Source organism: Antennarius striatus, chromosome 10 (assembly GCF_040054535.1).
Source record: "Antennarius striatus isolate MH-2024 chromosome 10, ASM4005453v1, whole genome shotgun sequence".
Classification (NCBI taxonomy): domain Eukaryota; kingdom Metazoa; phylum Chordata; class Actinopteri; order Lophiiformes; family Antennariidae; genus Antennarius; species Antennarius striatus.
In genome coordinates this window covers 24,619,197-24,635,605 of record NC_090785.1, presented here as the reverse complement: position 1 = coordinate 24,635,605, position 16,409 = coordinate 24,619,197, and the positions used below count along the sequence as shown (strand labels likewise).

The window sequence follows — 16,409 nt, the reverse complement described above, 5'->3', positions numbered from 1 at the left end:
ACCACCATCTCCCCACTGGACACATGGAAGTTGTATTTATAGAGGACCCATTATAAAGTTCACCACAGCATTACATCTAACCGAGCTCTTCTGTTTTCACGAGGAAGAAAGGCTACGAGTGGCTCCATCTTCTCTGTTGTTCTGAAAAGTGGCGTCCCCTTTTGGAAGGAAAGATCTCTTCAGAAGGAGATCCACCCATAGACATCAGTAATCTCTCATCCCGTCTCCATCCGGTGTCCCCGTCTGTCTCCACATAGCCCACCCCTCCCTCACAGGTCCATTAGCGGGAGCCACATCTCCTGTGTCTGTCACAGATAATAATCAGCCACGTCAAGTCGCTCCGCGTCGGGTCACATGCTACCATTACAGGCGACGGTGTCATTACCTGGAACAATATTAACCCTGGTCGTTTGACAGTTTCCTCCCTGCTGCTTTACATTCAGAGTCAGCCAGAATAACGGATGGGGGGCTGTCCAGCTGCATTGAGGTCATTCTCTTTGAAATTCTGTCTCTGGTTTTGAAAAACTAACCGAGTCCTGGGGGGACTCTGAACTCACGTTCCTGTAAAACCACCTCTGTCCTCAGCCAGAGGACAGGATTCCATGAGGAAGGAGCAAAAAGACGTAGTAGTGAACCAGTAACAATAAATACAATTGTTGTTCTGTAATGTTGGAGGCTGGAATATGATGGCATACTAGTGCACTAGCAGTGTTTAAAAATACAGTGAGTTTAATACAAGCCGAGGCTAGTCAACCAACAATTAGCTAGAATTAGCATTAACAGTTACCTTCACATCATTTCTCCTTCCTGTCGGGTCTGTAGTGTATTGTCAGTGTGTTGAAACTAGAACAAAAACACAACTAAAACTAAAAAATAGTGTTCAATTCAGGGGAAAACAACTCATTTGGGAACATAGTTCAGAAACCCAACCATGACCCTGTGACCCCGTGTTACATTCACACCAACGGGGGGTTTGCACCATAATGTAAATCTCACACCATCCATAACAGCAGCAGCATCAGTCCTTGTTTCCTCCTTCTGAAATCAATACATTATACAGGTAAATATATTGATCCCCAATGATCCAATCAGACATGCCTTCCGGTTGTGTGTGTGTGTGTGTGTGTGCGCTGTACTATGGCGTCCAGTGTGTTGCTCTTGTGCTAAGCTGAAGCACATGCACGTGATGAAGACACGACACTCACCTTGAAGCTTTGTCACACAGATCAACAGTAGAGCTAATGTTGTTAACCACTGATGTTCCATCACACCTGGGGTCAACGGTTACTATGGAAACTGTCTACATTTTAAAAGACTGGCAAGGTTATAGCAGAGAAACGAGTGGAGCGATGTAAAAAAGACAAAAAGACTTCCAGAATAGCGTGGTTTTAAATCCTGACGCGTTATATTTGAAAGATCACCACTTCAGCATTTCTTCAAACCTCCTGAAGGCCACGCATTGGACAGCGGATGTCACGAATCGTCCTTAAACCATTCAGTCCTCACATGCTGAGTGGGTGGGAGCAGGGCAGTGTGTGTGTGTGTGTGTGTGTGGGGGGGGGGCTGCCAAACATTATTCTAATGAAACGGTGGCTTTATATCTGAAGTGAGTCTGAACAGATTACTGGAGCGACCGTGATCTGGAGCTAACAGCTGTTAGCATCAGACCCTACTACCTGGAGCGTGAATCTTCACACGTTATTGTCCTCGCCGTCTACGTCCCTCCTCGGGCGGACCCTGAGACGGCACGAGAGACCATCTGTGGGACCACCTCTGCTCATCGGACCCGGCACCCGGAGGTGCTCGTCATTATCACTGGTGACTTTAACCACGTCACCTTGGACTCATCTCTCCCCACAATGGTCCAGTGTGTAGACTGCCCCACATGGAAGAACAGAACCATTGATCTGTTCTACGCTAATGCTAAGGAGGCATACACCGCCACCCCCCCTCCCCCCACTAGGTAAATCAGACCATAACCTAGTGTACCTACAGCTCACCTACATCCCGCTGGTGAAACGGCTGCCAGCAACAACACGACAGGTCAGGAGGTGGTCCCTGGAAGCAGAGGAGATGCTGAGGAACTGCTTCCAGACCACCGACTGGGATGTTATTGTGGGCTCACATGGGGAGGACATTGAGGGGGCAGCTCAGTGTTTTACAGACTACATGAACTTCTGTGTGGACACCGTGGCCCCTGTCAGGACAGTCAGGTGTTACCCCAACAACAAACCATGGGTAACCAAGGAAGTCAAGGCTGTCCTGAACAGAAAGAAGTGGGCTTTCAGGAGCAAGAACAAGGAGGAGATGAGGAAGGCCCAGCAGGAAGTGGGACTCTGTCTGAGGGAGGCCGAGGAGGCGTACGGGAGGAAGCTGGAAAAGCAGCTGGGGTGCAACCAGGTGCAGGAGGTCTGGAATGGGATGAGAACCATCACCGGACACGGGAAAGGGCGCAGCACTGTGGAGGGAACAGTGAACGAGCGAATGAACTTAACAGCTTTTTCAAATAGTTCAGCTCCCCCACCACTCCTGGCTCCTCGTCCCAGGCCTCTCCTGGCCCTACAGACCGCTCCACTGATGCTCCCTCCTCCTGTGCTTCCTCTCCTTCCACCCCTTCCACTTCTCCTTCCACCCCTGCCCCTGCCACTTCTCCAAAGCCCACTCCAAGAGCTGCGAATCTCAACGGCCCCACCTCAACCACTGGACTTCCAACCTTGCCACGACCTCCTGCTCCCACCACGACTGAGACCGTCATCACTGCAGACCTGGTGACGACAACGCTGAGGAGGCTCCGTCCCTATAAGGCGGCTGGATCGGATAAGGTCTCCCCAAGACTCCTCCGAGCCTGTGCTTCGGAACTGGGGGTCCTCCTTCGTGCCCCGTGCCATCAGGGGGTACAATGACTCTCTCAGGAGGAGCGGGGGGGAGGTGGGGAGGTCAGCACGCGGTTAAATGGATTTAACTTAATTTAATTTAATTTTTATACTGTTCATATTTTTATTTTAATTTTTTTAGTATATGTCCTGTTAATGCTACATGTGTCTGTTAGTGTAGTGTATGTCTTGTGGTGGCAATAAATTCACTCGTTACCGTTCTCCACAGACTCCTGAGACCTACATGTTTACTGAAGAAGCTGGTATTACTCATTGACTCACCTCCAGGACCCGCTTCTTCTGCTGTCAGAGGTCACAGGGTTATTAGAGCTTATCTCAGAGGACGGGGCGTGAAGCAGGGTATACTCCGGGCGTGATGCCAGGGTTAGTTATTTTACTTAAGGACCTGAATACTTCTGTTACTGTTATTTATTTGGACATAAAACCAGTGGGTGTGAGTCCTGTTCTGGGAAAAGTTTGCATGTTTTCTCCGTGTCTGCGTGTTCCTCCCACCACCAGAAACATGCACTTCAACCAGATTGGTCAGTTCCAAATTGTCTGAAGACACGAGTGGTTGTTTGTCGTTTATGTGGCTCCACAGTGCACTGGCATCACACCCAGAGTGTCCCCTGACTCCCACCCGCTGAGATAGGGTTCAGCAACCCCCGTGACCCGGGAAAGCAGAAGTGGATAAGAACATGACTGAAGAGTGTCTCTAATAGTTACAGTAACATTAAGTTTATATGGACACACCTTTAAAGACGATCCTCAGGTAAAATGACGGCTGTTTGATGTCAGGGAGGAAGTACAACAGCTTCCTGAGAAGCTGCCAGGGTCAAAGGTGACGCTGGAAGAGAAGGGGAGGACCTACCGGTGTGATCAGGTCACCAACGAGGAGGCTGGGCGTGGCTTGTGGAGGGCGGAGCTGTCACCTGTTCCACTGTTTACACCTGTTTTAATGTTATTCCATCCTGCATCCACCTGAAGGAATCACCTGCTTCCACAAACTCCTCCCCTCTGCCTCTGCCTAAGGGTGGTGTTCCAATTCCGTTTAAATGCACTTCTATTGAAAATAATTATTTTGCTCTCCACTATACTGCTCACTGATGTCGTGTGTAAAACTGTAGGAAATAAAAAGTTTGAAGCAATTTGCTTATGCGAGAAGTACTGCCTGGCCAAACACACGGCATTCTGGGTGATGGTGCCCAAGACGGTGCCAGGGGGGTGAGGTTAACACTGGCTGACTGCTAGCAGCGCTACGATGAAGACATTCAGCTTTACTCAGTGTTAGTACATACGCTAACGTTAGCATGCCTGCTAAACAGTAGCACATCATCAGCATATAGTGCTGCTGCAGGTATGATGGCTGTAAATGAGTCACATGTTATTGATCTGCTTGGACAAACACCTGTTGTTCTAAAAGCACTGGGGGGCTGCAGGCATACAAATACAGTTTAGACACATTATATTCACTTTAGTTTTCTCTCTTTGGTCTATATTCAGTGATTATTTCATTTTGAAGAGCTCAATGATGATTGGTCCAAACACTGAACAACATGATCATCGTGTCCTTATATCTCCTGGAGAGGTGGGGGTTTAAATCTATGTTTGCACAGCTTCATACTGGCACAAACTCCAATCTATCCTGCTTTAAATTCTCCATGAATATCATTTTGAGGAAGGAGAGACCAGCTTTCAGCCCCCCTCCCCCAAAGTTTCAGCTGAATCCATGTAGCTGCAAACTGCTTTCATAATAAAATGTTCCCACCGTCTTTCTACAAGACTTACCAGTAATCAGTGGAGTGAGAAACGCTAAAATTTTTCACAGAATTTTATAAAAAGCAAATGTGAAGAGTGAAACTGTCAGAGGCTGAAATACTGGACGTGAAGCGTGGCGTGGTCGTGTCACCATTTATCTGTGACGCCCCACTCGTATGTGCAGAGGAAAGACAATGAAAACGAGCAAATGTTTAGAGTCATCTAACGTGTTTTCACTGGCAATCTTCCCTCTTTAATTACCGCTAGATTGTTTTGTTTGTGCTGCAAAATGGAAATGTATTATTCAGAAATAAGCTCTGGCATCAGTGGAGAGCTTTCTGTTTATTTTCCCTCCTGGATTTGAAACGCTCCTGAACGTGTGTGTGCCAGATCGCAGCATTAACGCTTGAAAAGGACTCAGTAAATAAAATACAACACACTGTGTTGGTATATAACCAGATTATGTAGAAACAACTGGATGAAGCCATGCTCCTCAACGTTTAGTTTTACCATTTGACACGACATTAAATCAAAAGTTACAGAAACTCTCAGCATAGTTGAAGTTTAAGAATGTCTAAACTCTGTTTTCAGTGTGAGAGCAGAGCACAGCTGCTCACGACCACATGTGTCACCATCACGACCACACGTGTCACCATCACGACCACACGTGTCACCATCACGACCACACGTGTCACCATCACGACCACACGTGTCACCATCACGACCACACGTGTCACCATCACGACCACACGTGTCACCATCACGACCACACGTGTCACCATCACGACCACACGTGTCACCATCACGACCACACGTGTCACCATCACGACCACACGTGTCACCATCACGACCACACGTGTCACCATCATGACCACATGTGTCACCATCACGACCACATGTGTCACCCTCACCACCACACGTGTCACCATCATCACCACACGTGTCACCATCACGACCACACGTGTCACCATCACCACCACAAGTGTCACCATCACGACCACACGTGTCACCATCACGACCACACGTGTCACCATCACGACCACACGTGTCACCATCACGACCACACGTGTCACCATCATGACCACACGTGTCACCATCACGACCACATGTGTCACCATCACCACCACACGTGTCACCATCATCACCACACGTGTCACCATCACGACCACACGTGTCACCATCACCACCACAAGTGTCACCATCACGACCACACGTGTCACCATCACGACCACACGTGTCACCATCACCACCACACGTGTCACCATCACGATCACACGTGTCACCATCACCACCACACGTGTCACCATCACGATCACACGTGTCACCATCACCACCACACATGTCACCATCACGACCACACGTGTTACCATCACCATACGTGTCACCATGACGACCAGACGTGTCACCATCATGACCAAACGTGTCACCATCACAACCACACGTGTCACCATCACGACCAGACGTGTCACCATCAAGACCACACGTGTCACCATCACCACCACACGTGTCACCATCACCACCACACATGTCACCATCACGACCACACGTGTTACCATCACCATACGTGTCACCATCACGACCAGACGTGTCACCATCATGACCACACGTGTCACCATCACAACCACACGTGTCACCATCACGACCAGACGTGTCACCATCAAGACCACACGTGTCACCATCACCACCACACGTGTCACCATCACCACCACACGTGTCACCATCACCACCACACATGTCACCATCACCACACGTGTCACCATCACCACCACACGTGTCACCATCACCACACGTGTCACCATCACCACCACACGTGTCACCATCACCACCACACGTGTCACCATCACCACCACACGTGTCACCATCACCACCCAGAGGGCAGAACACACAGACCACATGACGTACACTGACCAGATACACTCGTGCACTCGTGGTCACCATCACCACCACACGTGTCACCATCACCACCACACGTGTCACCATCACCACCACACGTGTCACCATCACCACCACACGTGTCACCATCACCACACGTGTCACCATCACCACCACACGTGTCACCATCGTTCCAGTCTCAGCTGATTCACTAAACATCATCAAAGCTCTTCATGCAATGAACTCAAGCAAACTGACGTGTGTGTGAAACTTTGAACGTGTGAATGCGTGACCGTCAGCCTCTGTGGGCAGACACACGTGTTTCTGAACACATGCGTTTGCTTTAGTGACTGCAATCAGACAGAATCAGACACAAGGAGACGGATGATGGGACGTTTAATTGACAACGCCACGTAACAGTGAGTCTGTTTGGTTCCATGTGTGAGAATCCTCCTGTGATTGGTGCAAATGGGTTGCAGGGGGGGTCATTAGAATGTGGAATCCATCTGCGTCGCTTCTCTTCAATTTTTTATGAACAATTATAATAATTACTACAGATACACACACACACACACACACACACACACACCAAATTATTTTCCGCTCCGATTAAAGTTACTGAGATGACAGTGATGGAGGACCGTCTGAACGCCGTCTGTGGACTTGTTCTGTTTACAGGTTTGATTGTGTCTGATGCCGTGGTTTCTATACCCATTCAAATAATTAACTAACCAATCACTACAAACGTAGGACAGGGTCAGGAGCTTCTCATTAAAACATCATCATGACATTTTTTGTGGAACTGGTAGAAATGTTAAAGGTTCATACCGGCATCAAATCCACACCAAAGACTTTAAAGGTACTTTCCTGATCTTTATCCGTTTGTGGTGTAAGGGAAATATTCAGATAGACATTTTCATGTAATGCTGAAGAAGTTATTACAAATTAATTGTAATTTTTATCTGGATCCACATCTAATGGTGTGTTTCTGACGTAGTGTTAACCAGTGCTCTAGAGGTAGTGTACGTGTCGGCTATGTCTTGTGTTAATATTGAGCGTGTCACAAGCACATTGCACCAGCGTGTAGACATGACTCCCAGGAACTCACTGTTGAAGCAGATGAGCGGTTTAGGGGAAACAGTCATAGACCCCCCCCCCCCCCAAGATTACAGCTGATGCTGCTAACAAAACATCTCCAGCTGAAGTCACGACACCTTCGTGGGACGCAGGTCAGCAGTGTGGCAGGAGGGTGGGCCCAGAGGGCAGAACACGCAGACCACATGACGTACACTGACCAGATACGCTCATGCACACGTGGATCACACAGAAATCACCTCATTGCATGTGGAGGTTACAATCCTAAGATTTTTACACTGGTTGATTTTATGGCTACCGTGGTTACCATGGTGAAACCAATGAATAACTACTACAACAAACACGGAGCATCTGCCGTGTCGGAAACACAAGAGGAATGACCCGTGAATCTGTTGTGGTGCAACAGAGGAGTCAAACATAACCTGAACTAGTCAGATGACACGTGTAGCACGAGAAGCTGTTCACCAACAGAAGGATCCATTTAGCTTCACACGCCCTCCTGTTCATTACTCACTTGTTCTGCTGTCATCACACCCTATGAGCACAAACCACAGGACAAACACACAAACGTCCTGCTGCGTCCCGACGGAAGCCTGGCTGGTTCTCCAGTAGCAGCATCGTGTCCGGGTCACCATGGCTACAGCGTTGTCTTTGTGATCCACTTATTTAACACGGGGAAAATCACACCAAACAAAAATGTCACAAAAAGTACATGTATTGAAACGTAGTGAGAATCTTGTCTCAGTTTACTCAAGTTGCTGACTCAGCGTGAAATCTGGGCCTGTTTAGATGAACACTAAGCTGACTGTCTGAAGAAACACACATGGTTTCCTCACAGCTCTGAGTCTCCCTCTTGTTGGTCTTTCTAGCAGTCATGGTTCCAAAGCTCACCTCACATAGATCCAGGAGGTCATGGACAACGGGAGCAGACCAGAAATCACTTTGTTTGCCTGACTGGGAACTCCTTGGCAGCAGTCAGACAAAAACCATCCAAACGGAGAAGCTCAGTTTTAGACCATGATTTTGTCTCCGTTCAGTTGTTTTTCCTGCTCCTGCAGTCACATCCTTTCCATTGCAGTCACGCTGCATGAGTTCCTAAGCCAATCAGTGAAGAGTGAAGGGAATTGATTTGTGGGTGCGTTAAGATCTTTCAGGTGTTAAGTAAATCTGATAGAGATGCCAATCCTGAACAGCAATTGTCACTTGAGAGCAAATTAGCATCATCCTGGGCTTGCACTAAGAGCTAGTATGACTAAGCCACTGTGGCTCAGTGTAAAAGAATTGAGTAAGCCACAAAAAGCCACACTCTGTGTCCAAGACAGCGGCTTGCTGTAATACTGTAAAACTTACAAGTAAACATTGAGTAATACCAAGAATCAAATTTATTAACATCAAAGTGTCTCAGTCAAAGTTAAAATGTCTTCTAGTCTCAGTAAAACTCACAAGTAAACATTGAGTAATATTTTGTATGACTGTATCTTCACAGAGTGAATGCAAGTTTTCAATTGTTGGGGGGTGTAAAACCACACCTGTCCAGGAGTGTGTGTGGGGGGATAACCCCAGCATGGGGGATCGGGGGCCCCCCCGGGACATTTTTTTTAGAAAATGGGGTTGTTTTCCTGCATTCTGAAGGCAAAATCTTGTGTTCAGTTCACCTATAAAAATCCACTAAAGCCAACAGCTGGAGCTGAACTCTCTTTATTTCTGTCCTACTTTATGCAGGAATGAAGGTGAGATTCAACCATTGAAAACTTCATTCACTCTGAAGATACAGTCAGACTAAATATTACTCAGTGTTTACTGGTAGTTTACTGAGACTAGAAGAAATTTTAACTTTGAGCACCACCATCACCATTGGTATGTCATAGTTTAGTTTTTAATTCAATAACATGATTTTTCATTTTAATTTAAAAAGACATATAAAACATCAAGCGAGGTGAAAACACATTTACATCATCGCTGGTTATTCCTGCTGGTCAGAGGGAACAAAAGTCTAAGACTACTAACAAGTATTGATAATATCTTTCATTGACCTTCTGATCGGTCTGTCTCCCCCCCAGCATTCACCATTTGTTTATTAATGAGGACTTTAACACAAACTCTACTAGAAACACTTTATACAACACAATATTTTGTTTTTCATTGGACGAGAGGAGGTCATGACCCGAGTGCATATTTAATGATCGGGAGCGTTCGGCTCACTTCGGCTATTTTCCGTCGGCATGCTTCGGCTAAATTCTGTCAGCATGCGGAAATAGCGGCGCTAGCTAGTGGCGCCAGCGGAAATAGCGGCGCTAGCGAGCGAAAAAGTATTAAGTTTTAGCCTTTTTCCGTAAAAATAAGAACGCCACTGTGGCTACACAGTCTAAAAACCTTGTAGCCCATCTGGAATTTACTTTGCCTATGGCGACGTGGCGAATGGCTAGCGCAAGCCCAGTCATCATACTGCTCATTTATCAAAAGCACTTGGAGGTCCTCCTACAGTCTGTACAAATGGACAAATGGAACTAGAAATACAGAATAGGCTTCGTTGGATCCAGGATAATTTCCGTTGTCTGGCTGTTACTCGTGTTAGAGCCTTCATCCGAGTCGGAATCTTCTCCAGGATCCATGTAAGATCAACGACACTTTCTTTTCACACATTTCTCCATCACTATTACCTGCAGCGTTGTCTTACTTGCAGCGTGACCATGTTCTTGTGTTGTACTTAATGTGATACAGGCCTGCAGTAGAAGAGCGTGTAATTGCTCTGTCTCTCACGACACGCCTCTCAGTGCCAATCAGGGGAATCTTCCACGGCACACTTGATGGTTTCTCCAGCACGCTTACGTGTGAAACATCGCTGTTGATTGTTTACAGAACAATCACAGATGAGCTAACGAGTGATGCAGGAAGTCATGTGGAAACATGACAGCTAGGGAACGGTTCAGGCGGGGTAGGGGAGGAACTGTGAAAATACTTCACAATAAAGAAGATTTTGGTCTTAGGCCTGGGGTTTGAGGTGACTGCTAAAAACTGTGTGACCAGCAGGTTTGTACCTGCAGAACCTCATGTAAGTTTTAGAATAACAGCACCACTTTCAAAGAACCACAAACTGGATTCCTTTTCTTACCAGTACTGTCTGAGTTATCATGACCATTTCTCTCTGTGAAGAGAAGCAAAGATTAAGACCAAGGACCACCCGGCTGATAGACCACCAAATCCAAATGTTTGAAAGTACAGTATTTTCTGCACTATAAGACGCACTGGATTATAAGACGCACCTTTAATGAATAGTTTATTTTATAATTTATTCCATATATAGGGCGCACCGGATTATAAGGCGTATATAATAAATTAAAACAGATTTAAAACACTAGTGGCTGTAGTTGCGCTAGAACATTCATGATTGTGAGTACCTTTAGTCAGCTGTGAACGGCCCTGTTGTTATTTCAATGAGGCCATTCTGAGCCTCATCAAGGAAACCTGATCACTTGATCACTTTGCCATCTTAGAAAGAAGTCAACACGCATATTAAAAAACCTGACATTAAAAACTGGTTAAATTCATTACGAGTGCAGTCAGTTCCAACAGAGCAGATTATCTCCTGATCTGAAGTTCGAAGCAGATATTTAAGCTCCGACGTTTGTCTTCGTTTATTAATTAAATATTGTTTCGATCGATCGGTAGTCCAGTCGGAGGTGAGGTGCAGCTATTTGCTGCTGTGTGTCCTAAACAATTTTTAACTAGTTTTTAATGTCAGGCTGATAATATGACAAATGTGACGCTGTTTTTACTCCTAGAACTGACTTTAACGTCGGTGTCTCACCGCCGTGATTCTCACCACACGTCGCTGCAGACAGAATACACAAGCCTGAATGCCCCCCCCTGCCCCCCCAGAGCTATCAACTACATTTGTAAATCAATGCAGCACACCAGGTACTGGTTTTTTGTTTTGTTTTAAATTTTATATACTGTTGTCTCTTTATATTTTAGAAAAGGCTGTAAGTTCATCTTTGAGGGTCTTAATTCACCTTTAGTCCAGTTTCTCCGTGTGTTTCCACAGACTAACAGAATGGACCGTCACTAGATTCCAGATGACAGCACAATGGGGTTTTTAGACCAATTCAGTTTAAAGTGGGTTATTTCTGACGCCAAATAGTTAAAAAATACTGAGATCAGTCAGTCAGTCAGACTTTATTAACAGAATTGTTAAAATTCCCTGTTTTGCTATGGAACCATAACCAGGTACCGCTGCTACCCCCAGACTCAGGCTGCTCTGCCTTCAGCTCAGTGAGAGCGGCACTTCGGCGACGCCCCTTGATTAACGCCGTTAGGGGGCGTAGTGCCTTCTGAGGGTGCCTCCTGGTGCGGCATGACTGCAGACCAGACTGCCGGCTTTTTTTCTGCGATCTTGTTTTTAACCAATACTAACATTAATATTAATCCATATACAAGGCTCATCTGATTGTAAATCACAATACGGGATTATGAGAACATTATAGGCTTTTAGGTGCGACTTATAGTGCAGAAAATACTGTAGTCCATTCAAACCCAGACAGAGAGAACCGGTACAGAGACATGGATCATCTGCCTTCAGCTTTCACCAGCTCACAGTGCTCCACAGCCTTTTACCTCATGGTCTCCAGACAGAACAACAGACACTGTGTATACACACCAACACAAAGGCAGACAGAGGTACAAATGGGGTTTAACAGTAACAGTGTTCGTTTGTCACAGCGAGCAGCTCAGGACTAGCTTTGGACGACCTGCTTGTCCTCTAGGCCATCACAGATCTGGTCCTGGAGTGACACAAACCCTGGTGGTTACATGTAGGCACAGGAACGACACGTTTGGTTTAACAAATGATGAGCGCTATTTGGTTTTACTGGGGATGCAAAACCTCGATGTCCACCTCTGGACACTCCTGTTCTTTGATAACAACATGCAACATGTGAAGTAGCTGTGATGGCGTAGCATTGACCTGCAGGTGTGTCTCTTCTAAATGGTGAAGGGAGTATTCTGCCTCTGAGTCTTAACTCTGAAGGCTGGATCCTACATAAGTCCTTGTTCAGACTGGTTGCCTATATGCCATTTTCATCCAATCCAGATTGATATCGGATGTCTCATGTGTAGTCTGAACAGTCCCATACCACATAATATTAGATTTTTGCGGGAAAGATTGAAAACAACATTCTGGAGGTAGTTTCATATTGGATATGGACAGATGCGTCTCAGTGTAAACAGATCCAAACACTCTGATCAGATACGGCGGACCGTGACGTCATATCCGTGATGTGAGAGCAAGGCTCCAGAAGGAAGGCATCATGTTACGGAGCGGTAAACACAGAAGTTGACAATGTCTGGTGTGTGTTTTCTCCACCTCTAGCAGACAGTGATATTGCCATGGTAACTAAACTACATGTTTGTTGTTGCCGCCGTAGTAATTATATGACCTCACACATTACACGCAAAGAACGATGCCCCCACCCAGACGTCGTTGTTACGGCAACCTGTCAGATCGTCCGATAATGTGTCCCAGGCGGAACAGAGCCAGATCACATTTGGACACTTGCTAAACACAGTGTGAACAGTCATCCCTAAAAATCAGATATGGAAGGAAATCTGATTGGAATCAGATTGGCTGCAGTCTGTGTATGTTTGCATGTAATGTATGTATGTTATGCATGTAAGTCATGTGTATATGTCATGTATGTATGTCATGCATGTATCTCATGTATGTATGCATGTCATGTATGTTATGTATCTGATATACAGTATATATGTCATTTATGTATGTCATGTATGTATGTATGTCTCTCTGTATCTCTAGGGAGAAATATCCGACCACAGATTCTGATAAAACAGTTTGTCTCCTCTGATGGGGGTGACATCAACTCACAGTGGAGATTCAAAAGGCCTATCCAGGAAAAAAAAATGTTCTTGGATTAGCAGATGTTTTAAACATAAATCCAGATTTGATTAAAAATGAAAGTGATAAAGAGTGTTCCTAGATTTTTATTAAACAATTCGTACAAGTGGATTTTATTATCTACAGTCTAAAGGAACTTGACGGATCATACCATCTTAATTATGTTTCAGAGGGGGAAATCCATCATCTACAACTCTTTGGTGTTTGATAAAATCTGAAATCTAAAAACAAATCAAACATTTTTGTTCATGTTCATGTTCATTCATCTTCTTCACACATTATCCTGTTCTGGGTCATGGGGACTGGAGCCAATTCAGACTATCGTTGGCTGGAAGTGGGTACACCCTGGACAACCACGTGAATAGCAACTGGTCACACTCACATTAATGCCTGTCAGAGTCATCAATTCATGTATATATTGAGGAAGGTGGAGAACACAAGGAGAACAGATAAAGAGACAAAACATGGAACAGTCCCTGGTGGTATTGAACCCAAGACCTTCTTGCTGCGATGAAACAGGTTGGCACATGAGATGTGAAATTACAGAGATCTGTTGAGGTAGATCATCTGAAGAACGTGCACAGCACTAATCACTTTAGTTTGATCATGCAAGTCCACACCCAGAAGTTTAGGCTTTGGAGGTAAATTTCGTCTCTTATAAATTATAAATTCAAATATTAGTGAAGCTTCTGTCTTCTCTATCATGGCTATAAGAAGACAGAAATTAAGCTTGTTTGTTAATTCATAGGTCCCTGTTTGCTGACACTGAAGTCGTCATCCTGGAGTTCAAAACTGGACAGATGGACGGATAGATAAAGTGAAATAAAACAAAGATACTTCAACACATTCATGAGCAACTCAAAAAGTTCATCTTACATCCAGTCAGATGGATGGTATCGTTCATATTCATTCAGTACTGACTTTTAACAGCTTTATTGAAGTTGGAAACAGCCAGCCATCTATGCTTAGTGGCTAACAACTACATATCTGGTATAAGGTTGAGGGTAATAAAGTGGACCCAAAGAGTTTTGTCTTGAATTAACAAGTTTTGAAATAACTGGTTGGAGAACACTGGTAGCGTTCCTATCAGCAGTCCTCCAACCCCGCCCTCAGAGAGTCGACAGAGCAACACTGATGTTTCCTGGGTGCTGAGGCATTTCAGCAAATCCTGCTCTTTAATCTGAAGTGCATTACGGGTCAGTGTTCAGTGGGGTAAAGTAATCCCGTCAGACTGTCTCTGCTACTTCCAAGTAGAGGCCTGACAACACAGGGAAAGAGGATATAATCTATTCTTTAAGTTAAAGCTCATTCAGTATGAAATCCCTCACCCCAGTGCGCATGATACTGATGCCTGTTCAGAACTTAATCTCAAACTCCTTACTTTAGTTTGTACATGCTGTTTCTCAAACTAGGTTGTCTTATGATCACTGGCATAATCCTTTGTTCGTTGCACTTTAACTTTAACAGCTAGTGTTTCCTTTATGACAATGTTTAAAGGGACATATACACAAAACAATCATGCTTATGCAGTATGTGGTTATGTTGGTGCAAGAAGGTTCTTGGTTCAATCCTTTCTGTGCAGTTTGTATGTTTTTCCCCAGTCTGTGTGGGTTCTCTCTAGGTTCTCCGGCTTCCTAGCAAAAACATGCAGCTGGAGTGAACTGGTCACATACAGCTTGCCTGTTTATCTGTGGCCCTACACTGAGCTGGCATTTCATGCGGGGTGTACACCACCTTGCCCATGGTCAGCTCATGTAGGCTACAACAGACCCATGACCCGCATGGTTGATAAGCAGCTGAAGATGAGAGGATGACAGTCATCTTGATTTCAATGACCATTACCTACCAACAGAGGTAGGTAATGACCATTACCTACCAACAGAGGGAGGTAATGACCATTACCTACCAACAGAGGGAGGTAATGACCATTACCTACCAACAGAGGGAGGTAATGACCATTACCTACCAACAGAGGGAGGTAATGACCATTACCTACCAACAGAGGGAGGTAATGACCATTACCTACCAACAGAGGGAGGTAATGACCATTACCTACCAACAGAGGTAGGTAATGACCATTACCTACCTCTGTTGGTACAGATCACCACAGATCAGTACCACCCACCATGTTTCATAAATCCTCTGATCCGTTCAACTGTCACGTGAGGCGGGGTATGGACCCAAATGCAGAACACCAAAGGCAAAACTGTCATCCATGATTTAATCAGAAACTCAAAATTTAACCAGACAGACAAGAATTAGAAAAAAAACAAGACAGATTACCAGGAACCGAACATGAGCAATGAACCAGCTCTGAGCTCTCATTGAGCCAGGCTTAAAACGCCTATGAGTCATTAGCTCAAAACAAGTTCAGGTGAGATGATCACCACGGTGTGTGGATGAGCTTCAGGTGTGGAGCCGTGGCTCCACCCACCAGCTTGGCCTCTCCCTGCCACGTACCAGCACTGCCACGCTGAACCGTGACATCAACCCACCAACTTCAAGGACATAAATGTAATTGAAACCCAATATATCCTACTCCTGGCAGTTGAAAATGTAATTAGATGAAACTGTTTCAAAAATTCACTTCGTTGTTGAGCGACAGACTGAGCAGCTGCCCAGGTGTCCCATCATAACCCGTGGAGGTGCTGAGGGCAACAGGATTGGTTCTTGATGCGTTTCTTGATGCCGTAAGGAGGGAAGGCACCCTGGATAAAACGCTGTACACAACCCATCACAGCCCTCTTAGCTCATGGATTACTGATCCTCCCCTGGGAGCTAGTTAATGCTTGTTTCAGCAGGGTGAATTGGATTTTATAGCTATCTCATTGTGTAGACAACTAGCTGGCAGAAAGAGAAAGATAACACAGAGGAAAAAAAGGCAAAGAATCTTTGAACCG

The 16,409-nt window shown here is 45.4% G+C and overlaps 1 protein-coding gene across 1 annotated transcript; it reads left to right on the top strand.

Moving 5' to 3' along the window:
* Window positions 1–5,498: 5,498 nt before the first annotated feature.
* LOC137602417 (zonadhesin-like) lies at window positions 5,499–15,169 on the top strand. The gene is made up of 2 exons (XM_068325107.1): window positions 5,499–6,365; window positions 15,131–15,169. Exons 1-2 carry the CDS (start codon window positions 5,499–5,501, stop codon window positions 15,167–15,169), a joined length of 906 nt encoding a protein of 301 aa, XP_068181208.1.
* The last annotated feature ends 1,240 nt before the right edge of the window (window positions 15,170–16,409 follow it).